Source organism: Leuresthes tenuis, unplaced genomic scaffold (assembly GCF_036924035.1).
Source record: "Leuresthes tenuis unplaced genomic scaffold, fLeuTen1.0.hap1 SCAF_17, whole genome shotgun sequence".
Lineage (NCBI taxonomy): Eukaryota > Metazoa > Chordata > Actinopteri > Atheriniformes > Atherinopsidae > Leuresthes > Leuresthes tenuis.
The window spans coordinates 10,240,129-10,259,060 of record NW_027325371.1 but is presented as its reverse complement, the minus strand read 5'-3'; the positions used below and the strand labels follow the sequence as shown (position 1 = coordinate 10,259,060).

Here is an 18,932-nt window from a genome sequence, read left to right as displayed (position 1 = left end):
GAGGATGGGTTTGAGTGGTTTGAACTACATCACATGCGTTCTTTTTAGTCCAGTGGTTCTCAGCCTAATGGTGAGCTCAATCCATAGTGTCAACCATTTCAAAGGTGGTTACTTTAGTCATAAGTCTGAGACCATAGTCTTGATGACATTTTTGTCTAGATAATTCCTGGAGTGGTCCTAAAGGTCTCATCTACACGTACTTTGGCTCCACCACCAGAGTTTTGAATCACTAAGGAACAGTAACAAACTGCTCTCCATCAGGGTAAATTCATCCTATCTCCTTCATGACACACTACAGATTTGTGCACTTGCAGCTGTGCATACTGCTCTTGACATTTTTACACTACCAATGCATGTATATTTTTCAGTTCTTGTTCTTTATGCAAGTAATCAGTGCATACTATTTACTGTGTTTTAGCATTCATAGATGTGTGAGATCAAACTGAAGACATATGTGTTCTACTGTGATGAAGCAATATAACAAAGCTGACAACAGATCTCAAGAATACACTAATTAATTTGTGTTTGCCCATAAATTTATTTGAGGATTTCATGAATTTTACCTTAGCAAGGCATTCAATGATTATAACAAATTGATAACTGCGTTAAACTGTGATGCACAGTAACAGATTTTGATTTTATTGTCCCACATTTCCAGCCAGTGCTTGAGGTGATAAGGCCCTACTGAACATCTAATTGGCAAGCCGATCTGGTGAGCCTCATAGTGACGTCAAAGCCACAGGTTAGCTCAAAGGTGGATATTTATGACACACACACTTTAGCTTGTAAATAAATATAACATTTTTAAAAAAGAGAGACAAAAAGTGCTCTCTTATCTATTTCAATTTGCATATTTAGCTTAAGAAAGTCCACAATGCCCCCCTACTTTCAGAGATTACATTTTCATGAACTGTTCAAATATACATCAACTGAAAATCTAAAGTGCTGATAAGGGCTCAAGTGGAATCCTGCAGGCATTGGCCTTTTTGACTTGGTATTGCCATCTTGTGGCATAGAATTGAAATTGCGCAAAGCTGTATGTTTTGTCTAATGTTAAATCAGCTGCTATAGTGTGTCAGTTCATATCATGAAGGAGTATTTCCTATCATGATGCACTTTTGTACATTAAAAGTTTAAAAATACACTGATTGGGGAGTGTTAGTCTGCTCTGGTTCCAAGGTGTTAGAAATTAGTTTTAAGATTAAGACATGGTTCTATCAAATACATTCTTCTTGATTATGATTTGGTATTTTGTGGATGGTTCTGCTTACAGGAAACGTTAGAATTTTATGGCACAACTGTTTTTTTTAAATGGAAACACCAGGTGTCAAGTGGTCTAGTCCTGTTAGCAGGAGATTATGTGAAAAGCTGCCTGTTTGTTCAGAGGCTGACCCTGATTTGCATGTACATTTTGGAAAAATAAATCAACTAACTGCACAATACTCCGTCTTGGGTGGCTTCACTGTAATTCAGCCACTCAGAGGCTGCCCACAGTCCAAAATGGTGGATAAATCATGAAAAAGCAGAGGAATAGTTGCAAAAAGGTAATTTTATTGAGTAAAAAAAAAACTAAAACAGTCTAAAAAAGGTAGTCTAAAACTTTTCTATTCATAAGATATCTTAAATCTGTGTGCTCACAGGCAGGTTATATATATATGAGTCGTTGCTGACATCACAGGGCTGACAATTTCCAAGAGAGAGGAAGAGATCAGACCCAGTCATTAGCTGCTGGGGCACACGGGGTCTCCCTCAACAACATACCACACCTCGTTGTGTCTTTTGAACATTGTCATTGGACTGCAAGAAGAAAATAAAATGCATCAGAACATAAAATCAACATATTGAGGGTTTTTCAAACTTTCTTAAACATTTTTCTTCAACATACTGTGACTGTATTACCTGTTATATCCAGCAGCATGGTGGAATCCTTTTGTGTATTTTGCATTAACAGAGTTAAGTGCGGAGGAGAGTTCATCTGATTTCCTGTTGTCAGCCATGCTTGTCATCCATCCTCCATAGGTCAGCACATACACGTTCATTTCTGGCATCTCGTTGATGTAAACCTGAAAATTAGAAAAGTTTCATTACCTGCAAGAGCTTGACTTCAAAGAAAAAAATCCAAACATAATCTGAGGAAGTTTGAGCTTACATCATCATTGTTGGGTTTGGGGGGGTTCATCTGATGCTCAGCTGGCAGCAAGAAACTCATTGTGAAGGCACCTCTTTCCCAAAATTTCTTTTCAGGAATTTTCACAATAACAGGGGAAGTCATTTGAATTTTCTTTCCTGAAAATGAACACATAAGACAGCAAAGATATAAGAAACAGTGAATAAAGGCATATTAAAGGCAAAAAAGACAGGCAGCAAATGCACCTGTTATGATTCAAAACAGCAACCCTACCTTTGCTCTCTCTGTACAATAACTGCCAATCAGGCTGCGTCAGAAATCATTATAATTTTAGCTGAAGCACAAATGATGTTTTATGACTAGTTTAAAAATACAGTGTATATTGTATGTGAAGTGTGTATCATTAGGATTTTCTGCACTGCTTATTTGTACTTGTAACTTTATATACTTGAGCACAATTCCCTCTTTAACATTTACATAATAACAACTTTCAATAAAAGCTTTTACGATAAAAGAAAGAAAAAGATGTAAACATGCACACGCATACATACCAGCCTCGTTCTCTCCAGTGATGTATTTAAACAGCCGTGAAAAAGCCCTCGGTGCAGCAAACTCCATGGCGTAAGAAGTCATGTCAGTTGAAATCCATTTCACTGAGTCATAGTGACGCACCTGAGAGACATGCACAAGCACATGGAGTGTTTGTTTTTTTGTGCACCTCAAGTGTGAAAAGCTTCTTTTCCTGCACAGAGACGCTCACCTCATACTTGTCCGTCTCACAAACCAGATCAAACAGCAGGCACTCTTCTGTCTCAGTGCAGAACTCTAACTGAGAGGAGTTTCTGTAAAAGATAGAGAGGCTTTTTGTTTTTGAGCTCACTGATACAGATACTATAAGATTTAAAGAGGCAAGCCAGAAATAATTTGTACCAGACACACAATAAAAACTTGACCAAGTCCACCTTACTTACCCAACTCTGGCCTCAGCTGTAAGAACCAACAGAAAGCCAACAAGCCCTGTAAGATAAATCCTGCGACACACATATGGAGAATTTATTAACTTAGAACTAATAAAAACGAGACAAGTTTAAAATATTAACGCATTGTTCACACACCACTACATTTCTGTTTAGTTATTTTCTTAGAAGACAAACTGTTGAATAAAACTTACATCGTGGCTGACTGCTGTATTTCTCTGTATTCAGAAACAGAATATTTTCAGCTCCGTCTAAAACAAGTATTTATCCACCCAGGTTATAAAAGCAAAACTGGACACTCCCATAACACATAACACGTACCAGACAATCGAGTGTAAGCAGACCAATGGGATAGCAGATACAAGGGAATCTGGAAAGGATTTCTGTGTCATTTAAATTTTGTAACCTAATCTGATGAAGTTACATAAGTCTAAGCTAAAGTCGATCCAAGAGCAATTTTATTTTGTTTTTAAATGTCAACACATTACAAAATTTAACACAAGCCATCAGATTGTTAGAAAAGTGGTAATGTTTCCTGGCTGACTTTAAACAACGTTACGAACAGGTCAGTTAGAACCTTCCAATGCTGTGTGGTGTTCACATTTACATACATGTAGGTGTAACCTGCGGCATACTGCAGGTTCGACACATGTCACAACAGGAAAATGATATGATAAAAGAAGAAAAAAATATTTTATCTATTGGTTTAGGTTTTTTAAAGCTTAGCTTTTGCTCACTGAGTCAATCACCAGTGCCTCCTGTCATAATTATGCACTACTATGTGACTTTTTTCCCCCCTTTTTCAAAAGATTTTAAATCAGATGCACTATAGGATAAATAGCAGCCTTGTTTTCCTATTGTCAAGTGCAAATATGATGTTCTTAAACAGCACCCATCCTCAATTACATGGTTAGAATTAGAAGTACACGAAATGTAAAACTGAACCCTTTTCAGATAAATTGGTAAACTGGCCACCTGACGAGATCATCTGTTCAGGTCAGATAGAACAACGTGAGAAACTGGCTTAAGTGTCTAGTTCCCATGCAATATTATTTACCACTGCATTGTACAGACTATATTATAATGACCCCCTTATTTTCGGTTTACACAATAGACGAAAACACATGTCTGAAACCAAAATAATGGACCAGCTATGTAAGCTTTCATGTCTCAAGAGGATTGCTGACATTGTCTACGTCTTTTGTTGGCGCCCACACGATACAGGTATTGTACCTGCAGAACACCGGATCTTTGCTGTTTGTTCTCATCTCAAGAAAATTCACGCACCTGTAAGACAAAACACCCAAACACGCCCATGTACAATGGACAAGAGATCAAAAAATTATTCTCAACAATAAAACCCTTGTTTCTTAAATAGTTGAAGTAAATACATCTCATAAAAGCAAATCAACAAACTATTGAAGGGCACCTTTCTGGTGTGTCTCCAGCCACATTCAGAAAAGGTTTTATACCATTAAAAAAAAAAATCCCCTCAGCTGATGTCAAAGGCCTCACGTTTTGCTTGCTGGTCGAATTATGCAACAGTTGGGACTTTTATTCGGGATGTAGTATGGACACAAGTGGGGTCTGCTTTCTCTGTAAAACAAGCAATAAAGCAATAAAAGGAACATTTCATTGTCTAATAGTTGACAATTAGGACCTACACACTTTACCTCCACAAATATTTATTTTTGTTGGTTTAAATGCTCGAGGGAGCAGAACAAATTCAGAAGAAGCATTATTTTTTCTAACACCAGTATGTATTCTTTTGTCTGAGTTATACTACTTATGTAAGCACATTGTCAATCATTGCACATGTCAGAAAACCCTGTTTTAAAATGTTAGGTTGCACAAAGAACTTGAAGATCGAGTGGTTTTGTAACCCAAGTAGTCCTCAACAGCATGTCAATACTGAGAGATTTTTCTTTTGTCACTGGGGACAAAGCACACTGGACATGAAGGTGAAACTCTCTCCATGTTACAAAACTCACAAATGACTTTTTCCTTCAATTTGACTAATGACCAAAGTCGTTATATAACATACTTTTGCGAACATGAATATGAATCTGCTATGTCATTTATCACTCTATTGCTGTAATGTAGTTCCAGTACACACAAAACATAGGTGGTACAGCATTCTACTTAAGGGAGGCCCTGCTGTTGTGCCAGCCATTTAATTGTTGTGGCTCTCTGGGATTAGTGGCACTGAGCTATGACAACAACAACGCATATGCTTGCTCTGTTGTTATTAATCCAAGAGGGAACATTTTATTAGGGCTATAAACATTCAGTCGATGACACTGAGGGATTTGGTCTGTAACATTCATGGTTAAAGCATGTTTCAGGTAGTGGAACTGTGAAACTGGGGTGCACCCTGGACGGGTTGCCGGTCTATCACAGGGCCAAGACACTCGCACTCACTCCTATTGTGACTTCAGAGATACCGATTAACCTAACATGCATGTTTTAGACGGTGGTCGGTAGCCAGAGTTTCTAAAAAAAAAGTTCAACATGCCATCTTTTCAATTGATTGATAACTAGCTGAATTTTGATGAATCCTAGAATGATAAGTGAGCCCTCCAGTGGCCATTGTGAGGAACTGCAATAATTAGTTAAACGCTGTCTTGCTGAGTTGTTTTTCACGAATCGCGATTAATGCAACAGGGATAGGACGCACACATCTTAATGTGAAATATATCTAACCTTACCAGAAGCAGTTACTAAACTAATTGATGTACAACTTACAGTCGCCTAGTCCTCTTTTTTTTATTTTTATTTTATTTGGAAATTATAGAAAGGAGAGTTTATTACGACACATTATAAAGATCAAAATTAGGCAGCATTTGTAGCGAAAACAACAAAACCCAAACATCGCCAAATGTCCTATGGTTTTAAATTAAGTCGTCTCTCAAAGAACTACAACTCCCATACTGAGCCGACCTGACCCATTTAAGTAATCCCTGAGTTTATGTAGCTGCGCGTCCCGATGTAAGAGAGTTGGCCGTGTTTGCTCTCAGTGTGCTGTCCCAATCCATCGATCCGATCACCACAGTCTGTTTTTGTTTCCATTTCCCCCGCAGAGAGGGAGGCTCTGTTCGCTCTGCAGGTTGGTATAATGCAATAATACGAACAAGAACATATACAGGCCTCGATACGTGTCTCTTAACTTATATGTTCGCAGTTTTAGAGTGACCTTGATATCAATGTAGCGTAGGACGTTATTTAACGACGCTTTCAAAGTAGCTCGTTAAAATGATTTCCTTTTCCTGAAGAATTTTTAACCTTACACACGAGAACATTTATGCAACTTATTAAATGGCTGCCTTTTCTGTAAAGAAATATATGCAAATAATTTTCGAATGAACGAGGTTAAAGAAGAGCCACTCATGTAAATTAAACAGTTCAACCAAGCTACACAAGTCAAGGCAGCTTAATAAGGCTTGAGCCTATAGTGACTGAAATGACCCGCGCATTTATAACTATCATCCAGAAAGAGCCAGTCTGTTTTGCTTTTGATTCTGCTAATGATACGTCAAGGCTTACTTAAGAAAAGCTAAATGCAGAAATTTTGTTTGCAACAGTGTTTTTGTACATTGTGATATTTTAAAGATGTGATCCCTCCAGTTAATATACAGGTTTTTTTTTCTGTTATTTTGTAGGTTCATCCTCCCATGTTTACTTATCTTAATGAAGGAAACACTCATTATATGGCACACTGATTACATTTCGGCATTGTTATTATGATACTGCCTCTTATATACTTATCCTGAAGGCATGTGCTGTTTTAAGATCTTTGCATTTGGCTGTATAAGCAGTTTAACATTCCATCACACATTAATCAGATTAAAGACAAGGAACAAATCTACAAAAACACACACTGATGTCTACCTGTAGAAGTATCACCTCTTACAAAATGGGACTTGATATGTTGATTTTTAATAAATTTGCAAGCAGTCACTGGAAAAAAAGAATACGTTTGTTGTTGTAGATAACAGCTTTATGATGGATCACTTTTTCAGCAATTAAAGCCTCATCGAGATTTGCTATTTTGCAGCAGCATTTTGGGAAAGTACATTTAGAGAAAAACATTTTATAGAAATGAACAATGAGGGATAACATTTGCTTTTCTTGAATGGACCTCATTAGACCATAAACCTTGCAGTGCAGTTCTTTTTAACAACTCTTTTTCAGTCACTGTTTGTCTTCAGTTACCATGCTTTGCATTCAATGCAGACAAGAAACCGAGCTGATTAATGTCAATTATTTAACCAAAAATTGACATATTATACCTTTTTACAAGATCTTAACTGTACAATGACATTGCAGTTACATAATATCTTTTGAACTGTCAGTTATCTTCAGGGATCAACTGAGCCTTACGATCAAAGGTGAGCCAGGATGGGAACTAGAAGGGTGCTGGTGACTGGGTGCTCCTCCGGCATTGGCTTGGCTGTGGCTGTACGGCTGGCCAAGGATGAGCTTAGACGCTTTAAAGGTCAGCCATTCACTCTTCTGACTCAACTAAAAAATGAGAGGATAGGAGTGACTGACAATACTGACATCATGTGTGTTCATTTGCCTGATAAAGTGGTTGCCACAATGAGAGATCTTGGGAAACGGGAGCCTTTGGAGAAAGCAGCAGGTGACTCATTACATAAAACCCTGGAAATCAAAGAGTTGGATGCCTGCTGTGAAGCCTCCATCAAAGAGTGTGTCAACAGCCTGCCAAACAGACAAGTGGATGTCCTGGGTCTGTCTCCTCTTTGTCTCATAGCCATGTCATAAGTGAATTTAGGATTTTTTTGCAAGTAGCTATTGTTAACAGAACATTGTGTCACTGCAGTGAGCAATGCTGGTGTTGGCATGATTGGGCCACTGGAATGCCAAAGTATCACTGCCATGAAGGAGCTCTTTGACACCAACTTCTTTGGCCTGGCACGACTGGTGAAAGAGGTGCTACCTGACATGAAGCAGCGGAAGGGTGGTCATATTGTGGTGATGAGCAGTGTCATGGGAATACAAGGTATGTTTGTTTATCTTGGTGAAATCCATGCCGGAGCTAACAATTAAAGGTCTGGTGTTATCTCAAAGAGAGCTGACACATCTCCTAATGTTTCCACACAGGACTCCTGTTCAACGATGTCTATTCCGCCTCCAAATTTGCCGTGGAAGGATTTTGTGAAAGTCTGGCGGTCCAAGCAATGAAGTTTAACATCAAGTGATTACATGTCCTGAAAAAAAATAAGTCAACTTTAAAAATGCAACCAGCCCACAAGTAAAACTTGAGTTATCAGTAAGCCTACATTGGTCCGATTTTTACAGCTTTACGTCTGTAATGGAACACTGGTCCTAGATTTATGTTTTCTATCTCTGTCACAAGGACCACTTTAGTGGAGCCAGGTCCCGTGGTAACAGAGTTTGAAAAGAAAGTGTATGAAGACGCTGAGAAGATGGATCTGTCAGAGACTGATGAGGAGACTGCGAGGATCTTCCGTGAAATTTACCTGCCGTACTCTAAAAAGGTCTTCACCTCATTAGGTCAGACACCAGAGGAAGTGGCTGAGGTAAGTGGCAACAGTTTTAATGACATTTTAGTTTAAAAGGTCTCTCAGAAAAGTGTCTTGTGTCAGTGAAAAGGTATAATGAGGAAGCTTCTTCTGGTTTTGACTTTGTTTTCTTTCTTTTTTTATATTTAGCAAACACATAAAGTGATCATAGCTAAAGAGCCTCCTCTGCGGCACCAGACCAACCGCCTGTACATGCCCATGACTGCACTGAAGCATGCAGACCCAACAGGCAGACTGCCTCTGGACACTTTCTATAAGATGATCTTTAAACACGACAGTGTGTTCAATGCTACTCTTGGGGTTCTACGCATACTGCAGAGGAGGGGAGGGAAATACTGATAGTTTGACTACTGCTCAGAATAGAAATGTTTGATTGTGTGATCTACAACTTCTGGTCGCTCCTTGTTTGTTTTTTAAAAAAAATTGAATATGACATTCCATATGAATGTGACAGAGTTCTTGCTGAGGAGCAGTGAACATGGCAATGGCCAATTTTATCAATTCAGCAACTCTAAACATGGTAGTCTGTAACATCTGTAATTATTTTCACATATTTATGGACTTTGTTGCCTACTCTTTGATGGATACTTTGTTTAATCTTATACTGGTTGTAACTAGTTTACATGGTTTACTCTTAATTTCAGGGAAACAACAGCAAGGTTATAAAAATATTATCTAATGTACTATAATGGTGTTAGAAACATTTTATTAAATATTCTAGTACCATTCCCTATGTGTAACAATCAGATAATTAGTAATGCAATTTATCACAAAATAAAATAAAAAACTACTTTCACTCTTCACTGCAATGACTTTCAAATAGTATTCATATCTTTTAAGATCCACCCAGCTAATTCCAGCATTATATGTTAAACTGTCCCATCCACACATCCTCTCCAGAGTAACAGTACAGGTCTTTGTTAAATGTACAAAAGTCAGTGAATGTCCCACACAAACATAGCCAAATATTTGCTCTTGGAAATTGTATTTCTGACAACTCAACCTATAAAAGGTTACATTTAATGATCTCTTGGGTGAAGCTCATAAACTTTGTTACGGCTGAATGCCACCTTCATTTCTCTGGACTGCCCTGGATAACAGTCTGGTGTTATTTATCCTTTTGCAGCTCTTTATATAAGATTATGTGCTCTACAGTAAAGAGGTTAGGGATGCTTTATCACCCCCAAGATAAAGAATTCAGCCAATTATACACAGCACTGATTAAACTCAGCTGATACATGGTATTGACATCCAGACATATTTACATACAGATGGATGGTAACATGCGGTTCAGTATCTTACCCCAGGACACCTCGACATGTGGTCCAGGAAGCTGAGATTCTAAGCACCTACCTTCTGCTCTTCCTCTTAAACTATAACCATAAGTGAATTAACAAAGCGCAAACTCAGCACTGAGCCAACCAATCTTCATCTTTTCTTCTACCTCTTGAAAGTCTAATTGAGCAAATAAAATGACTTTTCCCTGATTTTCATTCCTTGATGTTCATCTCTTTTTGTTCTTAATTTGTTATTTTGAACCATAAAAGCAGCTTATTTTGACTTAGGCTCTAACTAATGATGGTTAAATATGTGACAATAACTTTTTAGACATACACAGAAGTTAACAGATGTGCCCAGAGAAAAATACTACTTCAACCATCTTTTTTTTAATAGTATTATATAAATGAACACTTACTGAACATTAGCACACAAAAATGTAGTTACCTACAGTTTTTATTTTAAGTGACTTATTTTACAACTTTTGACTGTAGAAAGTCTTTATACAATGATATTGAACTACTTTTTAACAAGCACAGAAATGAATAATGGTAGAACATATCTATGACTCCTCTAATATAAAGACCAATGAAACATCAAACCAAGCCTTGGCTTCAAATAATGCTAAATGAAGTACACTTTATTTTTGTCCTTTTTAGTACATAACAATTATTTTAGAAACATAAGACTTCTCAAGCAATGATCTACCCAGAACAAACATATTTACAAACAGAAACTGAAAGGTTGAATGTACAAAAAACACTTAGTGCGACCTGGTGGGGAAATAGTAAGACCAGTTATATATAACATTAAAACAAACAAACAAAATAACTGTTTTACTTGTAAGTAAGATAGAAACTGGACCATAAACAACATGCTTCCCATGTCAGATTCTATAATGAACAGGATAAGACAATGAATTAAAGATAAACTCCATCTATGACACAACTAGGGGCAATGTTTAAGTCACCACAAAAGTAGTAGCTAGGGGTGGTGGCCTAAACATCTCTGCTCATGATGAGACAAGATAAAAATGCAAAGGTTACTTTCTCAAAATTCTATCATTATCAAAAGACTTTGTTGAAATGTGCATGCCATGTTAAAGTGAGTATAAACTCTCCTACATGCTCAGGTCACATGAAAACAAAAGAGTTGATCAGACATTTTACAAGCCGTTAGGATGACTGGGAGCGTCGTCTCAGATTTTTGTAAAAAGTTAAAGGGTGCAGCACTACATAGTAGTGTTTTCTTCCTCAGTCTTTTTTAACAATCTTCTGAAGATGCAGCTCCATGGTCCCTGGACTGGAAGCTACTGTAGATGCAGGGGAACTGTCCCTCCGCATGCCATAAAACACCTCCCTGAGGAGTGACAGGGCATAAGCAGTCAGAGCTCAGCAGCCACACCCCCACATTGTACGACACTCCACTGCAGACTCCAGCAGAGACAAGGTGAGAGCACCACTGACATCTCAACTGCTACAGACAGTCCATTTAGTCTGCTCAAGGACAGGATATGGGCTTAACAAACTCAACCAGTCTGTCGTCCGGGTCTGTCCTGTGTTGGCTGTCACTTAAAGGCACAGCGTCCAAACTCAGCAAGGCAGGAACACCGGAGGAATGTTTGCAGGGAAGAGTGATACAAAATAGCAGCCGATATAAGCATAGCTTAATACATCTGAAGTGATGTTTAAAAAAAAAAAAAAAGTTATTTGTGGTTTTCAACAAATATACAGAATATAAAACAATCAAAAACAAAACATGAGGGCAGTGAGAGGCTGATTTTATAGGCAAAAAAGTTATATATGAAATAAGAGTTATGTATGGAACATAAATAGACTGGAAAATGCTTAAAAACTGCAGTTATCAGAGTTGGCAGAAAAGCTGGTATTAAGAATCTTTATTGCCAGTGAGAAGCTATAAAATGGAAGCATCACACTTAAACTTTTTCTCTGCTTATTCCTCTTTTCTTAAAGATTATAAGGCAAATCAACTATAAATGTCCCCCATATATTATAAATATCCATTGAAGTCAAATGTTGGATTTGACTTAGACTTGCCCTATGAGGCTGGTCACTTGAAGTGCTTCAGAGACACTCATCTACATTCTTGCTCATAATACTCATATAGAAAGTAATTATTCACCACAACTCACGCAAGCATCACTACTGCAGAGCAACTCTTGAAATGTATTTGCTAGAACCCAGTTTAACATCTTGATGGCACTTTATCTGAGAAGCTACGACAGACAAAAAACTAAAAAGCAATTCAGATAGATAAAAACAATAAATAAAAATAAATGAATTCCCTTCAACATTTCTCTTTTTCTCTTATCTACTTTTAAAATGTTTGTTAGTTTTTAGGAGTGTCCCAAAGTCTTTCAAATTAAAGACTTGGTTTTCTTCATATACATTTTTTATAATAAAAAACAAGTCCATCTGTGACAGAATTACTTCATTAAATTGTCTGCTGTTTTTTCAGACAACACACATTTCCCTTTACTTTTTTTTCTCTGCAAAAATCATTGGCAGACGGTCCTCGTGATAAAAAGTGTCAATCCAAATCCAATGAAAATCTTGGAAACAGGCTGACATATAAAAACACGGACAGGCCCAAGAGCCAGTCCAAAGTTTCTTTTACCCCAGCTCCCTTTTCAGGCAGAGGCCAGAGGATCTTCATGCAAACACCTGCATCTTGCCATTGGCATCTGGAATTTGAGTAATTTGGGTTTGGTTGGGGACAGCAACCGCTGGACTGGGTGTAGAATCTGACCAATCAGAGACACAGTGAGGGGAAGGACTGGACCAGTGCTCAGGAGATTCTGGAGAGGGGGTCAGATAGGGGTGCTCACTGGGCAAATTGTGGTAATGCTTGGGTGTGGTATCTAGTGCGGATGAATAGCTGTGCTGGGATGGAGGGGTCGGATAATCCTCCTTTCCTACAGTGCTGCCACTTGGTTGGGAGGGAAGGGCCTGGGTGGGCTGGGCTGCTGGCGTGGCTCCTTGGGTGGGCTGAGCAGGAGGCTGTGACTGAGTGGGTTGCTGAGGCAGCTGCTGCTGCTGGAAGAAGGATGGTGGGGGCTGTGAGGTCTGAGGTGTTGGTGGAGTGGAAGTGCCCATTCGGGCAATGTTTTGCTGGTTGGTTATGTTGTGATTGATGAGCTGCTGCTGCTGTTGCTCAGCAATAGAAGGCAACTTTACAGGGCTGATGGTGGGAGTGGAGGTGTGGGCTGGTGTGGGCTGGAGCATGGGACTGCGATACAGCTGCTGCTGGTGCATCAGCATGTTCTGCTGCTGCATGGCTGGACTTTGGGGGTGCATGCCTGCCTGGCTATTCTGCACAATATTCACAACCTGCTGACCACACTGGGAGGAGGGGGGCATGCGGCTGTGCCAGTCAAAAGGCACACTGACAGGACTGACCATGCCCATGTTGAGCCCCATCTGGCCTGAACTTAGCACATAGCCATGGGTGGCATCTGAAGCCATAGTGACATGACCCTGCAAGGACATTCCTCCAGCTCCTAGGTCATTGATTTGTGCAAGAGACACAGCAAAGGGGCCCCCTCCTTCCAACATGCTACTATGTACCATTGGGGTGTTTGGGACTGACATGGAGGAGTGGAAAAGCCCTGGTGACTGCATGGCCACAGGAGAAGTTGGGTTGGTGATATAGCCAGCATTGCTAGCTCCCCCGTGGGGTGAGTCCAGTGAGTCAACTGGAGACAGAGTAACTGAGCTATCAAGTAAGGCACTCTGCATGTCCAGGGTTAGCTTCTTATTGCGAGCCTTCACTGACTCCTTGAGACTGGTGGCATGCTGGCCTCCCAAGCTGGAACCCTTTGCTCCAGGCCGACGGTTCTTCTTGCCCTGCGGGGTGTTCTTCAGACTAGGAAGGAAGGCACTTGGTGGGCACATAAGTGGGGACAGAGTGTGCCCCCCAGTGAGGTGGTGTCCAGGCCCTCCATGGCCCTGGGGACTCCTTACTGTGTTGTACTCATCAAGAAGCTGCACAATGTCATGGTGCATGCGCTCCTGAGCAATGTCTCTTGGCAACCTGTCCATATGGTCTGTGATTTCTCTGTTTGCAAAGTGAGCAAGCAGCACCTTCACAGCTTCACAGCTGCCCTCACGAGCTGCAAGGAAAAGAGGGGTTTCCTCCTGAAAAAAATGAAAAGATGAAATGAATAAATAAATAGGCTGTGTTAAAAACAAACATGCTTTTCTATCAAATCCATGTTAATGCACAATGGTTAAAACAGTGTACACCAATAACACACCTTGAGATCTTGCATATCTTTGTTTGCTCCATTTTTTAGCAGGGCAACAGTGGCCTCTACATTGTTAACGGCGGCAGCCCAGTGCAAAGCAGATTTACCTGCAAGCGAGAACAAACAGTAAAAATAAACATCAGTTGTTTTAGGATTGACACGATTATAGAAATTAAGATCTGCACTGGAACATTGAGTGAAAAATCACACATATTTACCCAATTCATCAACTGCATTAACATCAGCATGACAAGTGATGAGTTCTTCAACCATGCCTTCTACTGCCAGCCGTGCAGCCAGTATCAGTGCAGTAGAGCCATCGTACATACGGGAGTCAAGATCTGTGGCTCGATTTCGAATCAAAATCTAAAGAGGTGGGAAATATTTAGTTCAACGTCATGATAAACAAATATCAATTACTGCACATAAGAACTAAAATGTTTACAGGCATTTCTACTACTGATGTTGGCAATAAACAGACTGTGTTAATGTTTGGTTACCTGGAAGACACCCTGTGCATCTGCAGCCACGGCAGCATGCAGTGGGGTGCGTCCTGTGTTGTCTTGAGCATTAGCATCTGCCCCGGCGTCCAGCAGCCTCTTTGCAGCATCAGCACGGGCATAGCGAGCTGCCAGGTGAAGTGCTGTCTCACCAGTGCGGTCTGTTTGGGCAGCGAGGGATGCACCCTGGTATATTAGGTCGGAGATGATGTTGGCAGAACATTCTTCACTCTCCTCCTCCTCTGCCACCTCAGGCTCTAAGCCACCTCCACAGAATGATGCCAGCATAAGGGGTGTAAAACCATCTGGAAGATGAAAACGGTAAGGGTGAACACTGTGGTTAACTGGAAAAGTATAAAAATCTATCTACAAATCAATGTTTAATAGTCCACTACCAACCTGGGCCTCTGACATTAACATCCATACAGTCGCTTTCAAATTCTCCTTGAGGTGGTGTGAGAGCCATAGTGGGTGGTACGCGAATGTCTGCAGCTGCAAGGTGGTGCTGCGTCCACTGTCTGCAGTCCACTGCATCTTCACTGTCTGACAGCATACTCGGCTCCTCCACCTGAATTCACACAACAATTTGTCTATATGAACTGTTCAAATTGTGAAGTTCAAGGCATGATGACGATTTATCACGAAAGAGTTACGTAACTAACCTTGAGCCTTTTTGGTTCTGGACAGTCTGGGTCCATCCACTGGTCACTGTGATCTCCAAGGAGAGACTCCTCAACAGTTTTTGGCATGTGTCTGTTTACATATAAAAATACAGAAGAATGTAAGTTGTAGGAAAGGCATCCTACAAAAATTCCCATCCGCACTACATTAATAATTCAGTCCCAACAACATAGTAAGTACTAACATTTACACAAATAACTCACTTCATTCCTAGAGCATCCTGGCCCACAGGTTCTCTGCGGTTTTTGTTACTGCTGGGTTCCTTCTTAAGGAAAAAGCCTTCAGGGAACCAGAGGGTGCTGTGCTCTCTCTTTCTACGAGTAATCAACATGCCGATCACAAGGATGACCAACACAAAAAGTGAAGCTATCCCTGCTAGCATCAGCTTTCCCCACGGTGGAATGGAGTCATAAGTAGGTGGGATCCTTTCACCTGTGGTAAGATAACAGGAAGTAATTACATATTTGTGCCTCATTTATGTAACTAGTCCTTTATGTTTTTAGTATGCATTCCCACTCACCGCGAACTTGTTTGAGTGGATATGGAAAGCGGAGCATTTCTACAGCGGACAGGGCTCCCAGGTACTCTGCAGCACTGTCAGCTGTGGGGAAACAATCCTCTGAACCCTGAGAGCACAAACGGTTGTCTATCTCCACATAGACTTTAGACCTACAAAAAAAGCAGAAAGTATTACTAACCCTAATATTGTACACTCCACAGGAAAGGAATCAGCTTTTATGTTAGCTGTATATCTGACTAACCCGATGACCTCCTGTTGAGGCTGTAATTCCCGCTTCAGGCGTGCCTCTCTGCGGGTGTAGGGGAGAATCATTGCTTCTCCATTGTGGTCCAGTCTGAAGCGCACTGAAGTGTGCAGAATAGCACTTAATTTCTGCAAAAAAGCCGTGCTGGTACGGAGAAGCTCTTCTGGAGGCAGAAGGACTACTAAAACCAAGACGCCCTCAGCAAGCTCTTCTGGAATCTTCCGTGCACAGTCCAAGCCATCCCAACCACACTCTTCTGTGTTACAGCCCTGGTCACACAGTCCATCAGCATAGTGGTCGATACAGTAGACTTCATATATTGGACTGGAGACAACACAAACAAAACAATCAGCTAAGGTACTCTCAAATCAGTATAGATCAAAGGAATCCTTACTGGTAAAAGTAAACTTACTTGCAAACTTTCTCCTTTGTTCTGCAGTCAAAGTTGTCATACATGCAGTCGGCGTTGTTACAAGACTCATCACACTGGCTATTGTTAAAGGCACGCCAGCAGAGAGGGTCTGCGCAACGAGCCCAGGGGTTCATTGCAAGGGAGCAGTCACCACCATCCCAGCGACAAGGATATGTGTTACATTCCCTGTCACAAACACTGTCATTGGCTTTGCGATGACAGTCGGCCAATGGGCATGAGGGCTCAAAGGATCTGCTCTGTTCGCACCGTTTCCCTGTCCAGTCACTTGGACATTGGCAGTGGAAGAATGGGTAGCTGGTCTCTTCAGTGCATAACCCTCCATTCCGGCATGGCTTGGAGGAACACCCTTCATTGCTGTGATGCTGACACTGGGGTCCGCCATATCCTGGGAGGCAGGTGCAACGTGCCCCTCTGGTGGTAAGTGCACAGCTTCCTCCATTATAGCAGGACAGTTCCCGACAGGACATGCTTCTTTCACAATTTGGACCGGTATAACCCTAAAGATAAGACATTATTTATAAACTTTGTGAACTGTAAATGCTGTATGAATAGTGCAATTTATACACTGCAAAATCAAATAAGGTGCTCAACATGACTGCTAACTTACAAGCTGACATGTGCAGGTATATCCCAGCGAAGAGCTGCTGGTTGTAGAACAGACTCCTCCATTCTGACAAGGTTGAGACTCACACACACCGAACCTGTTCTGACACCTCCGACCTAAAAACAACATACGGATAGTAAAGCTTTACTATTTTACATACAGCGAATGCACATTGAAAACCATAATATGATGAGGTGAACTGTCTAACCTGTAAAGCCAGGCTTGCAGACACAGAGGTAATCATTGGGCAGTTGGATGCAGTCAAGACTGTTGGAAGAACTACAGGGGTTTGAGAGACACTCATTTATGTCTCCCTCACATCTTTCTCCTGTGAAACCAGGGGGGCAGTTGCAGCGATAGCCACCCACTCTATCCACACAGGTACCATTGTTCAGGCACTTTGGAGGAGTACCACGCAGCCTCAGGAATGACGCACAGTCGTCTTCATTGATCTCACAGAGAACACCTTTAAAAGGATAACATTATCATAAACTATTATATGTGTATTATTTCTTGTTTAAACACGGTGACATCTAATTAGTGGAAACACTGGTTTCTGTTGTGTTTGTCTTGCGTACCTTGTGTTCCAGGAGGACAGGAGCAGATGTAATGGCCCACTAAATCAATGCAAGTGCCTCCATTCTGGCATGGATGAGACTGGCACTCATTGATTTCTATCTCGCAGTTCTGTCCTGTATAGCCCGGCATGCACTGCAATGATAGGCATATGACAAACACATCATTTCCACAACTGTAAAAAAGTAACAAGTGAATACCAACTTTGTTGAAATCTGACCATAAAGAACACTGCAATACAAAGCGATAGACTCACATCACACTGGTAACCGCCAACATATCCCCTGCAGGTGGCGCCATTGTAACAAGGTTTGCTTTCACAGTGGTCCACTTGACTTTCACAATAGCTTCCAGTGTAGTCAGAGGGACATTTACAATAATGGGTATTCCCCGTGTTGACACAGTGGCCACCATGATGGCATAGTTCATCTGTTTGGATCCCTAATTAGGAAAAGTTTTACTTAATTCACTCCAGAGTACAAAATCAGATGGAGAAAGCAAATGTGCAGCAGATGAAAAATACCTCGCTGGCGCGCAGCTGTTTCACAGGAGACTCTGGGGATATCACAGTAACGTCCAGACCAACCGTTAGTACAGTCACAGATGAAGGAAGCGTCCTTTTGGCGACAGCGTCCTCCATTTTGGCATGGAGATGATCGTCTGCACCAATCAACTGGTGTCTGGGAAGGCAAGAGGTCGATGGAAAATTTTCAGAAAGGTTTTACCTAAAACATTTTAGAACTCAAGCTCTTAGCAAGACATTTCTTCAAAAGTATCTTTAATTGTTTGTACCTGGCAACGATTGCCAGTATAGCCCTTCGGGCAAGAGCAACGGAAGGACTCCAGTGCATCTTGACAGACGCCTCCATTGAGACAAGGCTGGGAGTCGCACTCATTTACTTCATATTGGCAGTGGGAGCCGGTGAAGCCTGACCGGCAGGTACAGGAATATCCATTGACTTTATCTGTGCATGTCCCTCCATTGAAGCAAGAGCTGTGGTGAGTGAAAGCATGAGTGAAAATGAGGACTTGAATGTACAAAATCTTTGAGCATATTAAATACTTACTTACAGGAATACATGAGAAAGTTTATAATTAAAACATTTTTATTCTTTTATTTTTGAATAGTTAAAATTACATAAAAAATAACAAAGATA

General features: G+C 40.7%; 3 protein-coding genes across 3 annotated transcripts in view; 1 reads left to right on the top strand and 2 right to left on the bottom strand.

Moving 5' to 3' along the window:
- Window positions 1–1,679: 1,679 nt before the first annotated feature.
- On the bottom strand, window positions 1,680–3,397 carry soul5 (heme-binding protein soul5). The gene is made up of 7 exons (XM_072369517.1): window positions 3,300–3,397; window positions 3,100–3,159; window positions 2,889–2,970; window positions 2,680–2,800; window positions 2,150–2,286; window positions 1,900–2,063; window positions 1,680–1,797 (listed from the first exon to the last, which is right to left on the bottom strand). Coding segments are annotated over exons 1-7 (642 nt in total). The 5' UTR covers window positions 3,302–3,397; the 3' UTR covers window positions 1,680–1,721.
- A 2,672-nt stretch (window positions 3,398–6,069) lies between these two features.
- Window positions 6,070–10,088, top strand: LOC140273841 (retinol dehydrogenase 8). The gene is made up of 7 exons (XM_072369514.1): window positions 6,070–6,211; window positions 7,458–7,600; window positions 7,694–7,855; window positions 7,949–8,128; window positions 8,230–8,323; window positions 8,486–8,669; window positions 8,802–10,088. Exons 2-7 carry the CDS (start codon window positions 7,504–7,506, stop codon window positions 9,009–9,011), a joined length of 927 nt encoding a protein of 308 aa, XP_072225615.1. The 5' UTR covers window positions 6,070–6,211; window positions 7,458–7,503; the 3' UTR covers window positions 9,012–10,088.
- A 475-nt stretch (window positions 10,089–10,563) lies between these two features.
- Window positions 10,564–18,932, bottom strand: part of notch3 (notch receptor 3) — a 28,999-nt gene continuing 20,630 nt past the window's right edge. The window contains exons 18-33 of the mRNA XM_072369477.1: window positions 18,568–18,769; window positions 18,299–18,455; window positions 18,032–18,216; window positions 17,778–17,910; window positions 17,408–17,665; window positions 17,203–17,315; window positions 16,575–17,092; window positions 16,160–16,486; window positions 15,919–16,067; window positions 15,602–15,830; window positions 15,380–15,470; window positions 15,117–15,285; window positions 14,718–15,022; window positions 14,436–14,583; window positions 14,227–14,324; window positions 10,564–14,107 (exon numbers count right to left, since the gene is read on the bottom strand). Of these exons, the coding sequence (XP_072225578.1) occupies window positions 12,623–14,107; window positions 14,227–14,324; window positions 14,436–14,583; window positions 14,718–15,022; window positions 15,117–15,285; window positions 15,380–15,470; window positions 15,602–15,830; window positions 15,919–16,067; window positions 16,160–16,486; window positions 16,575–17,092; window positions 17,203–17,315; window positions 17,408–17,665; window positions 17,778–17,910; window positions 18,032–18,216; window positions 18,299–18,455; window positions 18,568–18,769 (4,567 nt within the window). The 3' untranslated portion in view covers window positions 10,564–12,622. The remainder of the gene's footprint in view (window positions 14,108–14,226; window positions 14,325–14,435; window positions 14,584–14,717; window positions 15,023–15,116; window positions 15,286–15,379; window positions 15,471–15,601; window positions 15,831–15,918; window positions 16,068–16,159; window positions 16,487–16,574; window positions 17,093–17,202; window positions 17,316–17,407; window positions 17,666–17,777; window positions 17,911–18,031; window positions 18,217–18,298; window positions 18,456–18,567; window positions 18,770–18,932) is intronic.

Excerpts from the sequence above, each read along its gene's own strand:
- soul5 (XM_072369517.1), bottom strand. Across the intron at positions 2,064-2,149 it reads CCAAACCCAACAATGATGAT|GTTTACATCAACGAGATGCC; the intron begins GTAAGCTCAAAC and ends TCTAATTTTCAG. Across the intron at positions 1,798-1,899 it reads CATGCTGCTGGATATAACAG|TCCAATGACAATGTTCAAAA; the intron begins GTAATACAGTCA and ends TTCTTCTTGCAG.
- LOC140273841 (XM_072369514.1), top strand. The coding sequence starts at position 7,504 with ATGGGAACTAGAAGGGTGCTGGTGACTGGGTGCTCCTCCGGCATTGGC. Across the intron at positions 7,856-7,948 it reads CAGACAAGTGGATGTCCTGG|TGAGCAATGCTGGTGTTGGC; the intron begins GTCTGTCTCCTC and ends GTGTCACTGCAG. Across the intron at positions 8,324-8,485 it reads GCAATGAAGTTTAACATCAA|GACCACTTTAGTGGAGCCAG; the intron begins GTGATTACATGT and ends CTCTGTCACAAG.